The 19,103-nt window shown below is 38.3% G+C and overlaps 1 protein-coding gene across 31 annotated transcripts in view; it reads right to left on the reverse strand.

Moving 5' to 3' along the window:
• The window catches only part of MICAL3 (microtubule associated monooxygenase, calponin and LIM domain containing 3), a 216,465-nt gene that overhangs the window by 101,762 nt on the left and 95,600 nt on the right, over positions 1-19,103 (reverse strand). For all 31 annotated transcript variants that reach the window (XM_087968628.1, XM_087968658.1, XM_087968656.1 and 28 more), the window contains exons 3-11: positions 12,643-12,850; positions 10,017-10,133; positions 8,572-8,673; positions 7,785-7,940; positions 6,962-7,062; positions 5,109-5,366; positions 3,372-3,487; positions 1,105-1,231; positions 336-429 (exon numbers count right to left, since the gene is read on the reverse strand). In XM_087968628.1, coding sequence (XP_087824754.1) covers positions 336-429; positions 1,105-1,231; positions 3,372-3,487; positions 5,109-5,366; positions 6,962-7,062; positions 7,785-7,940; positions 8,572-8,673; positions 10,017-10,133; positions 12,643-12,850 — 1,279 coding nt within the window. The remainder of the gene's footprint in view (positions 1-335; positions 430-1,104; positions 1,232-3,371; positions 3,488-5,108; positions 5,367-6,961; positions 7,063-7,784; positions 7,941-8,571; positions 8,674-10,016; positions 10,134-12,642; positions 12,851-19,103) is intronic.

Genomic DNA, 19,103 nt, shown 5'->3' on the forward strand with positions numbered 1-19,103 from the left:
ATCAGTCAGAAAATACCAATTTCCTGGTTTTAATAGCACAACAAAACCCTCCGTCTCTCTGCTTTTAATGCACACAGAACTCTAAGGAAAATGTTTTTATTCTCATTCCTGTTCATAAAAATGTAAGTGTACATAAGTGAATACTAAGTATATTTATAAGAGCCTGAGGGGTCAAAGAGATCACTAATGGCTACAACACAGCTTAAGTAAATATCCAGCCAATATTCTCTTAATGCACTATTTGAAAATGGCAGCTGGCATGGAATCCAATTTCAAATTTCCAGGAAGGGAAGAAAAAAAAAAGACAGTAACAAGGAATACATGGACTGACTTACCATTCCGTGATAACTTTGGTGTCCTAGAATTCACCAAATTTTCTATCTCCAGATGAATATCCTTCAAGTCTCCTGTATCATACAAATGACGTACCTGCAGCAGTCCAAAAAGAGTGCATGTATCACATCAAATGTCAAGATAACAACAAAACAATTGTCCATTGGCCAAAGAGTGGGCAAACTGTGTTAAGTATCTGCAGAAAACTCACTTCTAATATAGCACAGGAAGATTAATGGCCAATGACTCTTGCTTGTTTAATGCTTTGGAACATTGCACATTAATGTTAAAAACCATCCCAAACTGTTTCCACATTTTGCCTTTATACCCTAGGATTCACTGAGATCTCACATCTAAATATTTAACAAGCCCAATGATGTTCCTCCTCCAAGTTTAGATTATGGTAGCCAATGGCTATCACTTGTTTATACATTTCACTGAATAAAGATTAATTTAAAAAACCCTGCCCAAATAATTCTGAAATTATTTCCCTTTCCAATACACTTTTTGTCTTAATTATTTGGACATGTATAAAAACAATAGTTTCTATTATTTAATATCCTTCCATGGGCAGAAAAGAACATAACTACTCAAAGTCAAAAGTGACTCCAAGACTTCTTTTGTGGCAAGTTTTGATTTATTTTGTTCTGTTGCTGCAGCTGATGTGTTATACTCAGTGCTATGTTTATATTACTTCAATGCCGTTTCTTCAACTGGTTGCATAAGGTGTCCATCATATATCCTGGAATGCCACAGGATAGACCCAATTACCTGGCTTGGCCTTAGGAAATTGATATTGATGTTGGGGTATCGAGTGACAGGATCAATGCTGTATTGGCTGAAGTTCTTGCTGACATTTTCTGGCGTAGTTTGAGGCAACAATCTATAGATGCTCTCTCTAGGAAAAATATGACAATGGTGCCAGCTTCAGTGATATAAAAGACATTGATGGACATCACTTTACCACTTAAAGCAAAATTGCTATATTCTACTGGGTGGATGGCATGTACAATGGCGTCCCAAATGCAGGTAGACCTCAACTTACAACTATTAATTTAGTGACCATGCAAAGTTAAAAACGGCACTGAAAAAAGTGACTTAGGACTGCTTTTCACACTTAGGAGCACTGCAGCATCCTCAGGGTCCCATGATCCAAATTTGGATGCTTGGTAACTGGTTGATATTTATCCAGTGTCCAAGGGTCATGTGATCACCTTTTGTGACTTTCTGACAAGCAAAATCAATGAGGAGTCCAGGTTCACTCAACAACAGTATTACCAACTTAAAAAAAACTGGAGCTATTCATATAACAACTGTGGCAAGAAAGTTTATAAAATGGGTCAAAACGCACTTAGCAACTGTCTTGCTTAACAGCAGAAATTTGGGGCTCAATTGTGGTCATAAATCAAAGACTACCTGTATTTCTCTCAAATGGCTAAACTTTTCTGCCTTTAGAATTGCCTGATCCATACCCAAACAGTCTGAAGCTAGCATTTATACTTTCAAATGAATAAAACAGGGCCCTTTCCGAGTTTTCCATATTGCAAGAGACTGCTGCTTGGTTGGGTTAAGCAGAGGAAGAAACTCCCCTTCACAGGCAGGTATAATAGAGAAGAAGTCATTTGGATTATGGTCTTAATTTCCAATTCTCGTGAGCTATGCTTCACTGACTGCCAGCGAAGTACATACCAATAGGGAAAAAAATGCCTTGCAAAGATAAGCAAAGTGGCATCTGACAAACTGCATATTTCATGCAGTCTTCAAACCAGGACAGTGCTTGTTCTGTTGAGCCAAATGCAATGAGAAAATTCAGAAAGGTGAGTGAAGCTAGGCTGGAATATTTAAGGGAGTTAAACAAGAGAAAAAGAGGCAGTATTAATGAGCATTGTGTTGTTAATTCTTCTATGAAATGAAAATACTTAACAAGAGGATTTAATTTGTTCCAAGTTTCTATACTGCCATCATTTCCTCACTTTTACACGTTTACCATCTCCCCCAATGTACAAAAAGTGAAGCTAATAATACTATTGTTTAATGAAAGAAAAATGCATATTGGAAAAGAATTACACTGCTGTTTAGCACTTCTTAAGATAGATAATTACACTGCTGTTTAGCACTTCTTAAGATAGATAAGTATACTGTATAATAGCTCATTTCCTAATAATCAGTTCCTGTAATTCTAAAAGGCTAGTGTATTCAATGCCATTTTTAACAATGCCACTTAAATGTAGGTTTCACTTATTTCAATCCATCCTAACCCATATGAACTGCAACCTTAATTATGTCATATACTTTTCTTGATCAATCTGCCTAGACAAATCTTCCGCGTCCTATTTACATAGTTAAATAATTGAGTTAAATTATTGGGTTAGTTAAATAACTGAGTTAAATAATTCACTAATACGGCCATTTTTTTAAAAACGGCACTTTTAAAAATCACCAAACACAGAGAGAGTTGCATTTGTGTTGGTATACACACCACACACAAAACTAAGCTAAAAGGGTTGAATAATTTGTGGTTTGTACATTGTAGTAACCCAAACAATGTTTTGCAAATTGTGTGAAACAATTATGAAATTAAACTTTATATTGTCTGTTTTCAGCTTAGTATGTTATGGGAACATAACAATTTTTAACCTGAATTTGGGGCTTAAGAATATTGCCAATCAGAAGCATAATTAGGCAACTTTCTCTGTGTCCACCTAATTACGTTCAGATAGTTTAGTTTAAACCATCTTTTACCCCATGCACAATGAGAAAAGTGTGTTATTCCTTGCTAAGCTATTGTAGCTGAACACTGAAAATGACAAATATCTCTGGATAATACATTGATTAGCACAGGGACAAATAGGAGGGCATAGAATTGACATATAGGAAGATGCTAATAAATGCACACACTCTGCACATTAATGAGCCTGAAGTTGCATACTCTTAAGACATACAGTAGATACATTTTAATAGCAGATAAATTTCCTGCTTACAACAGCATACACTTGCAAGTATAAACATACATACAGAGAAACCGGGCATTTTGTTACCTTTCTGCTAGGACTTCCATAGGACCAGTTCCCAAGGACCAGCTTCGTACCATCCAGGCAGAGTCCATGGCAGCAAGAAAGCCTCTGGCTATTCCAGTTCCCATTGGCCAAAATGGCTGGAAGCAACCATAAAAAGGTGTTGGGAGGAATAAGAGAGGGAACATATATTCTATAGGAAACCATGGCTGAGACACTTTCTTTGCATGTACACTGCAAAACTACTTTAAAACTCCAAGGGAGCTTCTGTAGGACAAGATCTGATTGGACTGCTAGAGATCATTTAAATGTCAGGGCTCCGGCATCCACCCCATTTAAATCATGAGTCTCTAGCCGCATCTCTCAGTGTTTAAAGAAGATTTATTAGGAGTGAACATGCCAGTGCCACCTGGGTGTAGCCGACTCTGAGACACATCATTCATTTCACCCTTGACCCTGGTCTTCCCCCACCCCCTGGATGTATATTCTCCAATGGGACACATCCCTAGCCAAGAATCATCAATCATGCTCTCCAGTAATAATCTTGCATGCCAGAAACTTCAGCCGCCTAGAAATTATCTATGAAAGCATTTAAGGAATGCACTACTTCCCCCACTCCCTTTCTGCTGGCAACTCTAACAGACCAGAGAAATATTTTTGAGTTGACATTAAAGTCCTATAATAATTTCCTGAAATCCAATATATTATTGGATGTCAAATTAAAGACTCTCTATAACCACGTTTTTCATACCGATGGAATATCAAGTAAAGGACTACTTCTAATGGGGCCTTGTATCCTAATGGGCCTTATGTTTAAAATGTCAGAAATTCATGTGACTTCTTCATGTCACTCCTTTTTACCCTGAAATCAGAGTTACAACCAAACTCATTAGTTCTGAAAACAACAATAATTCTAATCTCAACTGAAATGTTCATATTGCATTTCTGTTCATCTTCAGAGATATTTGTGACTCTGAAAAGTAAAAATATACCCTCAATATATAACAACGAAATCACCTCAGAAATGCACATGTGCTACTCATTTAATGTTTGAGGACAAAATGAAATTTCATTATGTAGAGTAACTTACCATAATTCACTAAAACATATAATATACAAATAGTTCTCAACTTATGACTGTTCATTAATGATGATTTAAAGTTACAATGGCCTTGTAAACATTGCTTCACAACCTGTACTTGCACTTAAAACTGTTACACCACCCCAGTAGCATTAAAAAAAACAGCTTAGTGTGTTCACTGGGGGAGCTGGATTTTTAACAACTATATGATTTATTTAACAAACATAATAATTGTCATAAAATTGGGTCTGATGACATTGTGACATGATTTACAACCATACCAACTTACAACTGAAATTCAGTCCCAATTGTGGTTATTAAGTCAAAGACTATCTGTATTTCTTGTGCAAAAAGGATTTTAGAGAAGCAGAATGACTAAGCTAGACATACAGAAGAATAGTGGAAACTATCTCTACACTCACTTTCATTTTCCCCCCTTAAAAATATTATTTTCTATATTTTTAAAAAATCCTAGACTGGAAACCTTGAATAAAACTCAAGCTTGCTTCCATTTTAAGTCCTTCAGCAAATGATCTACACGTTTCTCCTCAGAAATGCCCATATGATGGTACTTTGAAATGTTTACCTGTTTACCATTTTAGCCTACAGTGAGAATAAATATTAAAAGGGAAAAAAAAGAAATAGAACAAGAAAAAAGAAATGGTTCAAGGAGAACAAACCTCTAACAAACTGTCCCCGACCAATGCCACAAGCAACGGGTGACCATTCAATTCCCGAACCATGGCTGCGTTCTCTGAGGCATACATGCACGTGAAGTCAAACATTGCAACATCGGGCTGTCCATAGTGGTTGATGGCAAAGTTCAGCGATGGCAGCTGCTGATTAGTTGAGAAGTCAGCAGCTTCCCTGGCGTAGCTGAGCAGAGCCTCCTGGTCCACATTCTCTCGTGACAGTAACAGTTCTGTGTCTGCATAATCCTGCCAGGCAAAATAAAAACGACGTCAGGGTTCCAAGTAATACATCCATAGCAAAAAAAGTCCTAAGCAGGTAAATTCTTCAAAGAAAGTTTTATTGGATATATCAGATTGGCACAGTGAAACAGACTCTGAAGGTTTCCACAGTTTTCACCTAATTAAAAGTAAACATTTATCCCCCTCCCCAAACAGTCACATGGTCCAATCAAGATGCAGTCTGGTTTCCTGGTGACATCACTCCTCCTTCCTCTGACCAAGTGTGAGAATGTCCTTGGTTCTCAAGAGAAAGTATTTTGTTTTGGCTAAAATCCCCCGCTATCACTATTTCCCCCTCCCTATCCCTCAGCTCCAGTGTGGCAACACTGAAGCTCCAAAATGGCTTCGGTCATGTCAGGTTCAGGGTTGACAAACGAACCATGAGCTATGTTTGTACTGAATATACAGTCCAGGAACTATGTACTGAATGATGGATAGTCCTCGACTTATAACCATTCACTTAGTGACTGTTTGAAGTTACAATTGCACTGAAAAAAAATGGTTAGTGACTTCTAACCGGTTTTCACACTTATGACTGTTGTAGCAGTGTTATCATGTGTTGTAGTCACGTGATCAAAATCAGGATGCTTGGCAACTGGCATGTATTTATGACAGTTGCACTGTCCTGAGGTCATATGATCACTATTTGTAACCTTCCCAGCTGGCTACCAACAAGCCAGATTCTCTTAACAACTGCATGATTTGTTCAACAACAGCAGTGATTCGCTTTAACAACTGGGGCAAAAAAAAGGTTGTGAAATGGGATACAACTCACTTAACAACTGTTGCTTAGCAATGGAAATTTTGTGCTCAATTGTGGTCGTAAGTTGAGGACTACCTGTACTGGTCCCAAGTCTGCCCACATCAATAACGCACATAGATAGAAGATGGCCCAGTACAAAGGAGATCATGCAAAATCTGACTTGATGGGTTGATTATTTGTAGCACAATATATTGACATTTGAGATGGATTTGGTGTTTCTCTGCAAATGGATTGCCTTCAGCATTCATATTTTTCATTGAACTGTCAGTTTGATTTGCACAGCATTTCACATTCATACAAAAATATGAAATGCCTCAATTGCTGGGGAACATGAGTAGAAGTAGCTGCATTTTCCTTTATCTTTGTCGCAATTGTTCCCTATTGTGATTATTTTGTGACCTAAAACAAATCTGTATGTCTCTCCAGAGAAAGAAAAATGAATGCAATTCATTGTTTGAAGCTTATGCAGGAAAAAGTTCTCCTTACTTTGAAAAAGTTGGCAACCAACTAAGATTGCATTAAAATTCTATTGTTCTGAGTAAATTAAAAGGAAATAGTTACCCAGGACAATTGATTTCACAATGACTATCTTAAAACAAAAGGATGTTATCCGCATATTCCTCCCTGCTGCAAAGCAAATTTCCTTCAGCAGACAAGAAAGATGGATAATTGTCCATTACAATCTGTTTTGAAAGATTATAGGGCAATGAAAACTAATATTATGATCCCTTAACCTTTTTTAAGAAGGTCAATGGCCTCCTCACCCAGGTAAAACTGAGGTTTCAATGAGCACACTTACATGTAATATAACTCCTTTGTCCAGCAAGCTCTGTTTTTTGGCAGTCATGACAAAATAGTGGGTATCATCTTTGTAGTAGACAATGTTCTCTAGATCAATGCCTAAAATGGAATCGAGAAAGACCAAGAGTCAAAGAACAGGACCATAAGTGCTTGAGCCCAAATCAGCAAAATGAGTCAAACACTGCCACCAATAGTAGAAATGCATATCAACTTAGCATGTTTGTTCACTCAGGTTCAACATATCACTTTGAATATAACTCACAAGGTCAGGTTTCTCTTTAAAATTCCTTCCACACCAATATTGGATGATTCATGATTATGACACTAATTATTAGTTCCTGGCTGTCCTTCAAAAGAAGGGCTTCTGAAAGCACAAATTAGGAAGCACCTTCTTTTAAAAGGTCAAAGCAGAACCATCTTCTTCCAGGCATGTCCAATTGCTTTGGAAGTCAAGGCCAGAAACCTGCTTTGCGTGCTGAGAAAACTGTTCTAGTTTGCGAAGAACTGGTTGCCGTGAATACACAAAGAAAACATACTGTAGAAGCTGCAGTATGTACACCCTTCTTTTAGTTCATCTTCTCTGCATGCAAACTGTAAAACTCAGTATTCATAGGCTAGGACAGAAGTGTCAAACGGGTGGCCAGCAGCCTGGATGCATCATGCGCAGGCCACGCCCACCCCAGCTCCGCAAAGGGGAGGAAACATCGCAAAACATCACGTGACAGCAACATGACGCAGCAAGTTTGACACCTGTGGGCTAAGAGCATCTTTGGATCAAAGAGAATGTTGCTTATTTTCAGCTATCAATCACTTCTACAAACCAGTTGCTTCTCGAAGATCTTGGAAAAACTTCTGGTTGAAAATGAAAGCCACGCCACTGATCTCTTCAACCTTGGCCTCAGCTGTGGTATTCCGGTTGATAAAGTTTGCCGTAATGGCGATTGCCAACTTCCCACGAAACTCTTTTCGCCGAAACCCTACAGAAAAAATACACAGTGACAAAACAGGCCTCAATTTTCAAATCAACTGCCTGAGAAAAAAATAAGTTTGATGAATACACAGGATAACTCTAGTTCTACATCTACATTAACCAACCTTGTATTTAATTTTCTCCCCTCCAAATGAAACTGTACTGACATGTACATGTACAAAGTAATACACAAAGAGCTATGGAATTTTTCTTCAGTGAAACACTGAAGAAAAAATACAATCCAAACAATTCTACACTTAGTTAAGTCATCACTTTGTCTGGCCTTTCTCAACTCTGCCTTATAATAATTCTGGAAGATCTTAGCTGAAAATTCTTTTCCCAGCTCCATTATCTAGGACATAAAACTGGAAAATAACTTAATAAGGAACCTCTTGTATGCAAACAAGGTGCTTGAACACATAGTCGACATATCTAATATAATTTATTCTCATTAAAATGTCTCCCTGGATAAAGAGCCACAAGAAAATCAGCAAAATGTAGTAATAAGCAGAGGCTACAGAAGTCTTCTCTCTGTGATGGACATCTTTTTCCATCATCCTCAGCCAGTAGGGCTAACCTGACAATAGTTGGATTGCAGGCATGACCTACACATCAGCATAAACGTCAGCAACAGTTACCTTCCAAAGTATTTCGCCTTCCATCCCCTCCAATTATCACATCAAACTCGTACTCTGATACAGGATGTGTTTTTGGATAGACTTGTGCACGCCAACCTATCCCTGTGGATAAATTATATATTAACACAGCATGTACAGAAATGCATTACATGAATGGACTGAACACTCAAGCAATATATAATTGGGCCTTTCAGTACCAGCGTGGGAAGTTAAACGTCTCTTTATATCTGTAAAGTGGATTAGCCACATACAGTCACTATGTTGACTCATAAAATATTTCTCTGGTCTTTTAGAGTTGCCAGCAGAAAGGGAGGGAGGAGCAGTCCAGCAGCTTGCAAACTGCATTCCATAAATGTTTTCATAGATAGTTTCTAGGCGACCGAAGTTTCTGCTGCGCAAAATTCTAACTAGAGAGTATGATTGATGACTCTTAGCTATGGATGTGTCCCATTGGAGAATATGAATTATGATATACCCAGGGGGTGGGGGGAAACCAGGGTCAAGGGTGATAATGAATGATGTATCTCAGAGTCGGCTACACCCAGGTAGCATCAGCATGTTTACTCCTAATAAATCTTCTTTAAGCTTTGAAAATCCGGCTAGAGACTCATGATTTAAATGGGGGTAACTACCGAAGCCCTGACACACTATTCATGATGGTCTGATTATACAAGAGTAGATTTTGTGGATTTTACTCCGCTAGCCATTGCTGACGATAGGGGGCAGTGCTCATCTCCATTTCAAGGGCGTTTCAGCCAGCATTGTCTGAAGATGTTTCTGCAGCCATGTGGCCAGCATGATGTTACGGAGCACTGTTTCCTTCCCACCGAAGTGGTACCTATTTATCTACTCACATTTGCATGCTTTCAAACTGCTAGGTTGGGAGGAGTTAGGGTGCAGATGGGAGCTCACCCTGTTGAGCAACACTCTGGTCTCTTTCCAGCTGACAAGCCCAACTTCTTAACCGGTGAGCCATTATGCTGCCTTATACAGGTGATCCTCAACTTACCACATTTAGTTACTATTCAAAGTTACAATGGCACTGAAAAAAGTGACTTATGACCATTTTTCACGCTTACTGCCACTGCAGCTTCCCCATAGTCATGTGATCAAAATTCAACAGTCATAGCTATAATGGTTGCCGTGTCCTGGGCTCATCTGATCCCCTTTTGCAACCCTCTGACAGTCAAATGGGGAAGCCAGATTCGCCTAACAAGTGTGTTACTAATTTAACAACTGCAGTGACCCACTCAACAACAAACATGGCAAGGGAAGTCATAAAATGGAGCAAAATTCACTTAGCAAATTTCTCACTTAGCAACATACATTTTAGGCTCAATTGTGGTCGTAAGTCAAGGACTACCTGTACAAAAGCAATTGCTGAGATGTTGTAAAAAGAGCAAGAATTTCACCCCGAATCTGCTATAAATGCCAACGCTACTTACTTTCATTCTCCTGGTCCTCAGGAGGACAGAGAAGACCCTGAAATTCTACATTGACATGGATCTCCACACCGAGAATTAAGGAGACCTTCAAGAGTATCAGCTGAAGCTGACGAATACCTGAGAAACAGAAGCATAAATAATAATAAAGACAACATATTCCTCACAATTTATGCAACAGTTGCACCTTTCAAAGATCTGTACAAGAGCTTGTCATTTAAAATGTAACCTAGTCAACAAAATGATTAAAAGCATCTGAAAATGCTTTTTTTTTATTTTGTTACTTTTACTTTGGAAAGAAGAACTTTCCAAAGTAAGTTCCAAATGGAACTGGCCATAAATCAGACAAAACAAAATTATTCCAAGCTCTGTTCCATTTAATCATGATAGTCAGGATAAAATTATTGTGTAGATTTCCTTCTTGAACAACTAAGCTGCCTACGGCACTTTTAGGACTTTCTTTCAGGTAGTAACAACTAACAAAATAAGAAATTTGTCCATGGAATGTTTTAAATTTCATTAACTTTTGTCATATACAGATTACAGCTCCATTTCAGTCTAAAAGCATCACACTGGATCTGTTATTAACAAGAGTTTGCTATGAATGTAATTTGCATGTAATTGTACATGCTAAGAATCCACATCTCTAAAAGTGATGGGTGTTCTTTGATACATACATGGATTAATTTGGAGTCAGAGTGCCCACAACCTCCAAATGCTGGATATAGAAAAGTTTGAATATTAATTTCTATTGTTCCCAGCAGCTTTCGATGAATACTTGGGATCTCCAAGAAGCTGAAGCTGAGAACCTTTTACTTCAGGAAACTTGCTACTTCTGGTAAACAGATAAACACAGAATTTGTGCTTTCTGTTTTCTGCACTGTACTAATCCTAATTTTCTTTGTCCCTGTAAACATTCTAGACATGGATGTTTAATTTCAACTCTTATTTATACTTCATGTTATAGTGATGAAGATATAACTTTTTTAAAAAAGAACTTTACAGTCCTCAATTTTTGTGGCAGATACCACCACCTGCTGGTCTCTTCAGAATACTCCATTATGTTCTGGAATATTCTTTCTTAGTGAATTTGAAAGGTGCTGCATTAGTAAGAACTGGGGTTTTCTGAATTTATCTTTTCCCATACTGAATGTTATCATTTGAATGCTTGCAAGAAAAAGGGCGTTGGTACTTACCTGATACACCCGTTCTCTGTGAGCTGTGAAGAGCACCCAGAAGTGGGAGGTGCTTCAGTCTCTTCTGGAAAGGCTGGGCTTAAAACTCCAGGACACTCCTCCTCCTCCACGGGACACCTCCCCAGCATCCCCCAGTTTGGCGAAGACTGAGTGCCAAAGTCCAGAACTCATCACCTAATCTAGATCCCTGACTGGAACGGAACCCCACCAGACGGAAAGAAATGGGTGGGGCTGGATGCTCTTCACAGCTCACAGAGAACGGGCGTATCAGGTAAGTACCAACGCCCTTTCTCCCATGAGCTGTTCAGAGCATCCAGAAGTGGGACATACCAAAGCTTGGCCTGTCCTTAGGGAGGGACTCCGTCTGGATCAAAATCCACTCCTAAACTCTGTGGATCCTCTGCAGGACTCTTCTGCCAAATGAAGCGTCCGCCGAGGCATAGACATCGATTTTATAATTTCTGACAAAGGGAGATGGTGAAGCCCAAGTTGCCGCTCTGCAAATTTCGTCTATGGAAGCCTGTGTGGCCCATGCTGCTGATGTTGCCGCATTCCTTGTTGAGTGGGCTGTAATGCCCTTAGGAACTGAGATGGACTGGCATTTGTAACTTTTAGCTATGGTGGCTCTCAACCATCTACCAATGGTCGTCGACATCTTGTGTCCTAAAGTGGATGGGTTGAAGGATAGGAATAGAGCCTCAGATTTTCGAAATGCCGCCATGCGGTCTAGATAGATGCTTAACGCCCTTCGAACGTCAAGTCGAGAAAAGACAAACAGAAGAGACTGAAGCACCTCCCACTTCTGGATGCTCTGAACAGCTCATGGGGGGGAAAAAGATTTTTTATTTTACTTCATAAGAGCTTGATTTTCTTCATTTACTGTGGGATCGATTGAGGTAAAGGGGAATCTTCTAGATACCACATCTCTATGATATATATAACCAGGTAGAAATTATTTCATCTTTGGTATTTTTACCTTTTAATCACCAACACAGGGTATAAGATCATGCTCCACTCTCTTCCACTGAGATTATGGATGCCAAGTGAAATGCTCTCTGGATAATAGCAGCAGGAAACACCCAGCTGCTATCCCAATGCAAAGCAGGGGGCTAGAGAATGAGAACCCAAATGAGTTTTGGGATAGGACAGCTGAAAACTCCTTATATCCTCTGGATCCCACCATCACTATTGGGATAAAACCGTATTTCCAATTTTTTAAGAAGATTTTATTAAAGCTGGTGGTATATGTATAAAACATAAACTTCCAAATTTTAAATTACTCATGCTTTCTTCTCAACTTATGCCTAGATTTTCACACTAGCATCTCTTTCTTAAGTCTACCTTGTCCATGAAAACCCCGACACAATCCATTTGTCCTTTGCTATGGTAATATCATATATTATCCATCCCTTCCACGTGTAAACAGTCCTTACTGATATGGTCGATGGCTCCTGCACAAAATTTGCCATAGAACTTTTTGGCGCCAAGACCTCTCAAGTCATGAATAGTGAATGGCCACAGATGCAGGACATTGTTGCGGGAGAAGGCATCACGTTTTTCTATCACCACCACCTTTGCTCCTAAAAAGGAGAGATCAATGGCTGTCCGAAGGCCACAGGGTCCAGCCCCAATAATGAGACACTAGAAGAGAAGGGAAGAATCAGCATTATTATGCAGACACAAACAAACTTTCGATGCACCAGAAACTAGGAAGGTATTGAAGCAGTTAGTGAAGAATATTTGTATCTTAAAATAAGCTTTCCAGACTTATTGTTGCAAAACAGTGTCATTGCTTCAGTGCAAACAACTTACAATAACAACAAAGTAATTTTAAAAGCTTTGTTTACCTGTATCAAGAAATCTCAGGATTTCAGACCACAATTCCCACTGCAGCATGGATTAGCTAAGTTAGAAAAAGTTAGTGCTACCTGTGTGTATCAACTGCTTTGCAAAAACAATGCAGTCCTACAACATGTAATCCATTTGGCATAGAAACAGATGGGATTCCAAATAAGCGGTTACTGGACTTCCAGACATCAGGGTATTTTGGGAGAAATACGGCTCAATGGCCGAGGCCTCGAAACTTATTATTGCCTGAGTTGTACTTATATCTTCCTTTACAGCAGTCCTGCAGCTTCAAGTGAGACCCTCTAATAAGATTTCAAGCAAGTTCCAAGGCACCACAATTAAAACCGAACCAAGCCAAGGATGGCTGAATTACAACAGCAGGAAACTTGTAGCTTGTGGGCCAAATGAAGCATCCATCTGCGTCCCACAACATCTCAAAATTCAGCAAGACCACCAAGTTAGCTTGCTCCTCAAAGGCATCCCCTCCCCCTCCCCTTCTAACTAAGTTAAAACATTTTAGCTCTGTTCTTTCCAGTGACATCTGGTTAGCCACCTGCAGCTGTCCAGAAGCTCCAATTACACCCTCCAATAAGTCAAACAGGGGCATACAGCTGTGCAATGTGATAGAGCACAACATATAATTTCAGATGTCACATAGCTTTGGAATGACTCCCCTTAGCCAGATCAGTGACTGAAAATATAGAGGGGGGAACAAATTATGGAGAAAGATTCTAAGTCCAGTCTTAGTTGCACTAGTCTGACAGTGAGAACCATGAATCAATGGAATAGCTTGCCTTGAGAAGTTGTGGGAGCTTCATCACTGGAGGCTTTCAAGAAGAGAGTGGACATCTGTCAGAAATGGTGTAGGCAACGTCTCTTGCTTGGTGGTGGGTTGGACAAGAAGACCTACAACATCCCTTCCATCTCTATTAATCTTTTAAATCTGTTAGTTTTTACTTGCAGAGGAGTTTTAATTTTACAAAAGTATTAAGGGCAACCCACATCTGTAGCCAGAAGTAGAGATAGTCCTTGACTTACAACCATTCATTTAGTGACCATTTGTGAAGTTACAACGGCACTGGAAAATGTGACTTATAATCCCCTTTTTCACTTACCACCGTTGCAGCATTCCCATGTCACATGACCAAAATTCAGACGCTTGCAAAACGACTCATCTTTTTTTTTTTTAAAACAAGTTTTATTAATTTTTAAAACACACAAATTATCATTATTCATTACATGTTTAAACCTTTTTCCATTGTAAATTTAACAAGTCAGATAAATTATGATTCTGTTTTAAACCATTTCCATATAATATACCAAAACCTCTTATTCAATTTCTCTTTACTTCTCTTTACTCTTATTCAATATCATTATTATTATTTCATCTGATTCTTTCTGACTTAGTTACCATTATTCTCATTCTATATTTCTACAAGTTTTTACCAATTCTCCCCCAAAAAGACATATACACACAACACACAAAACATAAAAAAATCTTTTGGAAAGTAACTTGGGCCCAGGTATCTCTCTCTTCATGGACTTCAATTATATTCATGCTCATCTTACATATCATTACTTATTTTATTTACCATTCTAAACCTTCTATATTAACTTCTCCACATATTTCACACTTCTTAATTCTACCTTAATTAATCATCTTAGTTTAAATCATTATACTTGTATCTTTTGTCCATTTTTATCATCCCTTTGTCTCATCCCTTATGAAAAAAAAGAAAATCAGTTTCTCCTGAAATCATTAATCAGAGTATGATGCCTTTCTATCTCCCCTAAGTTAATCAAATTAATCTTTAAAATAATATCTAATACCCAATCAGATTTTGCTTGGTACATTCTATCTAACTAATACATCCAACACAATTAAGTGCATAATTAGACAATAAATCCAAATATTAAAAAGAAATACTATAATAAAAATTTTATAATAACATCAATACCATAATTTTATTAAACTCTTTAATTAAAACAATATTCTAAACCTCTCCTATTATTAAGTTTTAAAGCCAATCATTTTTAAACATTTTAACATTTTAATCTCTTATCAACTCTTAAACCATTGCAATACTACCATCTCATCTTATGTACCTTGCAAAATCTTTTTTTTTAAAAAAATTATACTTTATCCATTATCCATAAAAATTCCTTTTTTCCATTTAATTTCAAAACATTGTAGCTTTTCTCCACCTTTTCCCTTTCTTTCTTTTCCCAACAAACCTTTCTACCCCCGCTTCTTCTAGCCTCTGCCTTACCGGCTTCCCTTCTCTGTCGTATTTCTTTTCCCCTTTGTTTACAATCATCATATTGGTTTTGCACTTTATTTTTCCCTTTCTTAAATGTTTTTTGGATCTTAAGTCCTTAAATCCTTTAGTTTTCTTCTTTTCTCTTCTCTTCTTTTGTTTCTCTCTTCCTTTTTCTGGATCAAATTCTGAGATTCATTAAAGATGGCTCCTTCCTTTCTTTCTTGTTCCTCTGCTGTCTTCATCTGTTGTAATTTTTGTTGATAATTAGTAAGCGCCATTTCTAAGAAAAGGAAAGCTTCTTCCACACCATCTTTACCATTTTTTTGCTTGTTCATATTCTTTTCTTAGTTCCTCAACAGAAAGAGCCATTATAAATCTTTTCTTTTCTTTTCTCCTTCTTTCTTCTTACAACAACCAGAATATTCAAAAGAAAATAAAAAGATAAAACAGTCCCAAAGTTATCAATCAGTCCAAACCAAGGCAGAGTTCTCACTTTCTCCTTCTGGGGTAATATTAATCAAAGAGAAAGAAAGTCCAAATCTGTTTAAAATCTTATTACAATATATTCTGGTCTTCAAATCCTTAAGGCATCTGCTCCAACAAATCTTAGCATACAAATATTTTCTTCTTAATCCTCTCTCTTCCCACTCATCGCTTAAAACCAATTTCCACCTAAAAAAATAGGTTTCTTAATATCCAGTTATTTATTCCGTAGGGAAAAGAGGAAAGCTATCCTTTCAGCACCTTCAAGCAGCCGCTTTTTTCCTCTTCTGGCAGGTATTATTCAGAGAATCATACTTTTCAGGAATTTTATTAAATATGTCTTAGAGTCCTAGAAGCCAAGAAAAACTTTCTCCTCTCAATCACTTTCTCCACTTCCTCCTGCGCATTCTTACCCGGCTGCCAGCTTCTTTGTGGCGGCCATTACGGACCGCCGCTGCACCGTCCTGGGAAAAGGGAGTTCTGCCGGCCAGGAGGGAGTCTGCAGCACCCCAAACCCTTCTCCGGATCCCCCTACTTCAGCTGCCCCTGCAGGGCAGCCTAGCTCGTACCCGGCTGGGTGGAGCCCCAAAAATGGCTAGCGCGGCAGGGATCGCGCAGCTTCGCAAATCCCTGCCGCTCGCGAAGCCGACAAACCGGAAGTCCCAAAACGACTCATCTTTATGACGGTTGCAGTGTCCCATTTGACATCATTTGATCGCCTTTTGCGACCTTCTGACAAGCAAAGTCAACTAGGAAGCCAGGTTCCGTTAATAATTATGTTGCTAACTTAACAGCTTTGGTGATTCACTTAACAACAATGGCAACAAAGGTCTTAAAATGGGGCAAAATTCATTTAAAAGGAGTCTTGCTTAGCCACAGAAATTTGGCTTTCAATTGTAGTCCTAAATCAAGGACTACTTATAACAACAATTTATTCAATTATCTCAGAGCCCTCTTTCTGCTGCATATGCATATCACATTATAGATGTGAAGCTTAGAATTTCCCTTTTACTCTCTTATCCTCTTTTGCCTCTTAGTGTTACTGGAATAAAATAAAATTGGTGGGAGATGTTCATCCAAGACAACAGAGACATCTGACATATCACAGCAAATATCCACATAAACCAATGTTTATGGAGATTCTCAGTCATCCAGGTCATGTTTACACCAAAGGTTCTTTTTCAAGAGGCAACTGGACTTCCTTTGTTTTTCTTTGAAGACATTTCGCTTCTCATCCAAGAGAGCTGAAGAAGCTTCTTGGATGAGAAGCTAAACATCTTCAAAGAAAAACCAGAAAGTCCAGTTGTCTCTTGAAAAAGAACCTTTGGGACATATAAGCAAATGCAGTGGGACCAATCATTGCTCAATGTTACAAAGGTAATATTGCATACAATAAAAAATGGCCCTAAATTTAAGATGATCCCATGGAAGGAAGGTTAGACAGAGAAATCAAAATGAATTAAAAGCACGCAGAAAAAGTCCTGTGTTTTGCTTAGTTATCTTGGCAACCAACTTGGGTTACTGATTTTAATCTGATATCAGACCTGGGGATTTTTCCATCCAACCCCCTCAATGTGTGTAAATATAGAGAACTCATGTTCTTTAAACAAACAAACAAGGACCACCTGGGATATAAAAGAAAACTGAAGAATTACAATTAATGGACAGTAAATCAAGACACCACATTTACACAATAAATTGACCTCCATCTGCACAGACCATTCCTTTTTGCACACACAAAATATTTTCAGAAACATATGATACAGACGCCCCAGAAAACCCTTCCCGACATCATTTAGCACAGGGGGTCTCCAAAGTTGGCAACTTTAAGACTTCTTGACTTCAACTCCCAGAATTCCTCAGCCAGTTGGCTGAGGAACTTTGTGAGTTGAAATCCACAAAAGTCTTAAAGTTGTCAACTTTGGAGATCCCTAATTTAGCAAAAATAGTGTTGTTGTTTTTTAAGGGGGGGAATAAGCCAACAGGGTGTACTGCCCCAGGACTAGAAGAGGAACATAACTGAATGCAATGGAGATTGGATTAGAAGACCTCTAAGATTCCTTCCAACTTTATGATTCTATTAAAAAAATGCCACAGGAGAGAACAATAACACAGAACAGATAGGAAAAAGATCTGGAAACCACAAGAAAATACCCCCTTCAGTTGATTTTTAGCCTAATCTTCAAAGGCACTATGCTTCATAGCAGTCGTGTTTACAGTTCCTTTTATCTCCTACCCCGTCCCTTTGTTTTCAATAGCTACTTCTCTTCTTATCGTTAAAATGTAAGAGAACTTCTTCATTCCTCTTTATCTGTATTTTTTTGGAAGGAAACATTTGTCTTCTTTATTGGAAGATCATGATTGTTGATTCGTTTCATTTAGAGACATATTTGGATATGCCTCATTAAGCTACCAGGCAGCCAGAACAGAAACCATAAGGCTAAAGGTTGAATACTGAGAAATGATGCACAGATGGTCTCCAAAGCACACAGTGAACTGTACACAGCTTAGGAACCTGTCGTAACTGCGCATAAGGAATAGAAGCAAACACAGCTGCTGACCATTTCTCTACTCATCGCTGGTACAAGGCAGGCTACACGCTCAAGTGAATCATTGTTTAAATATGACTCTGTTTTACAGAATCCTGAAAAATTACTAGAAGATGTGCTGACAGAAGTGGGAGTTGAGTTCAGGAAAGACAGGCATTTAAGTTTAATTGACGCTTTCAAAGAATAACTTAACTTTATCCTATTTTACGTAAAACTGATTATTTGATTATTCAAGAGAGCCTTGTTAAGATCAAAATCCAACTAGAAAATTAAAAATAAACATTTTCTTGTCTAACATATCGCTAAACAGCCCATCTTCTCCCAAATTTTTTTCCCCTGAAAATGTAAACACCCTTTTCACTGATTAAAATGAAGTCAAAATGAAACAGGAATTAGTAATGAACTTTAAAAAAAAGAAAAGAAATAACGGAATTTGTAGGACATTAAATGGGGATTGACATTCACTGCTGTAAACCAGTTCTTCTTAACCTCAGCAACTTAAAGATGGTTGGATCTCAACACCCAGAATTCTCCAATTAGCATGCTAGCTGAGGAATTCTGGGAGTTGAAGTCCAACCATTTTAAAGTCACTTGAATTGAGAAACTGATCTAAGCAAATACTGGCTTAGAGCAGCAACCATTTTGGGAGCCAACCAACATTTTAAGTGACAGAATAGATCAGGGGTCTTCAAACTTGACAGCTTTAAGACTTGTGGACTTCAGCTCCCAGAATTCCTCCTCCAGTCTTGTTGC

The sequence above is a fragment of the Notechis scutatus genome, chromosome 6 (assembly GCF_049901735.1).
Source record: "Notechis scutatus isolate UNSWTSFEM ecotype Mainland chromosome 6, rNotScu1.2, whole genome shotgun sequence".
Taxonomy (NCBI): Eukaryota; Metazoa; Chordata; class Lepidosauria; order Squamata; family Elapidae; genus Notechis; species Notechis scutatus.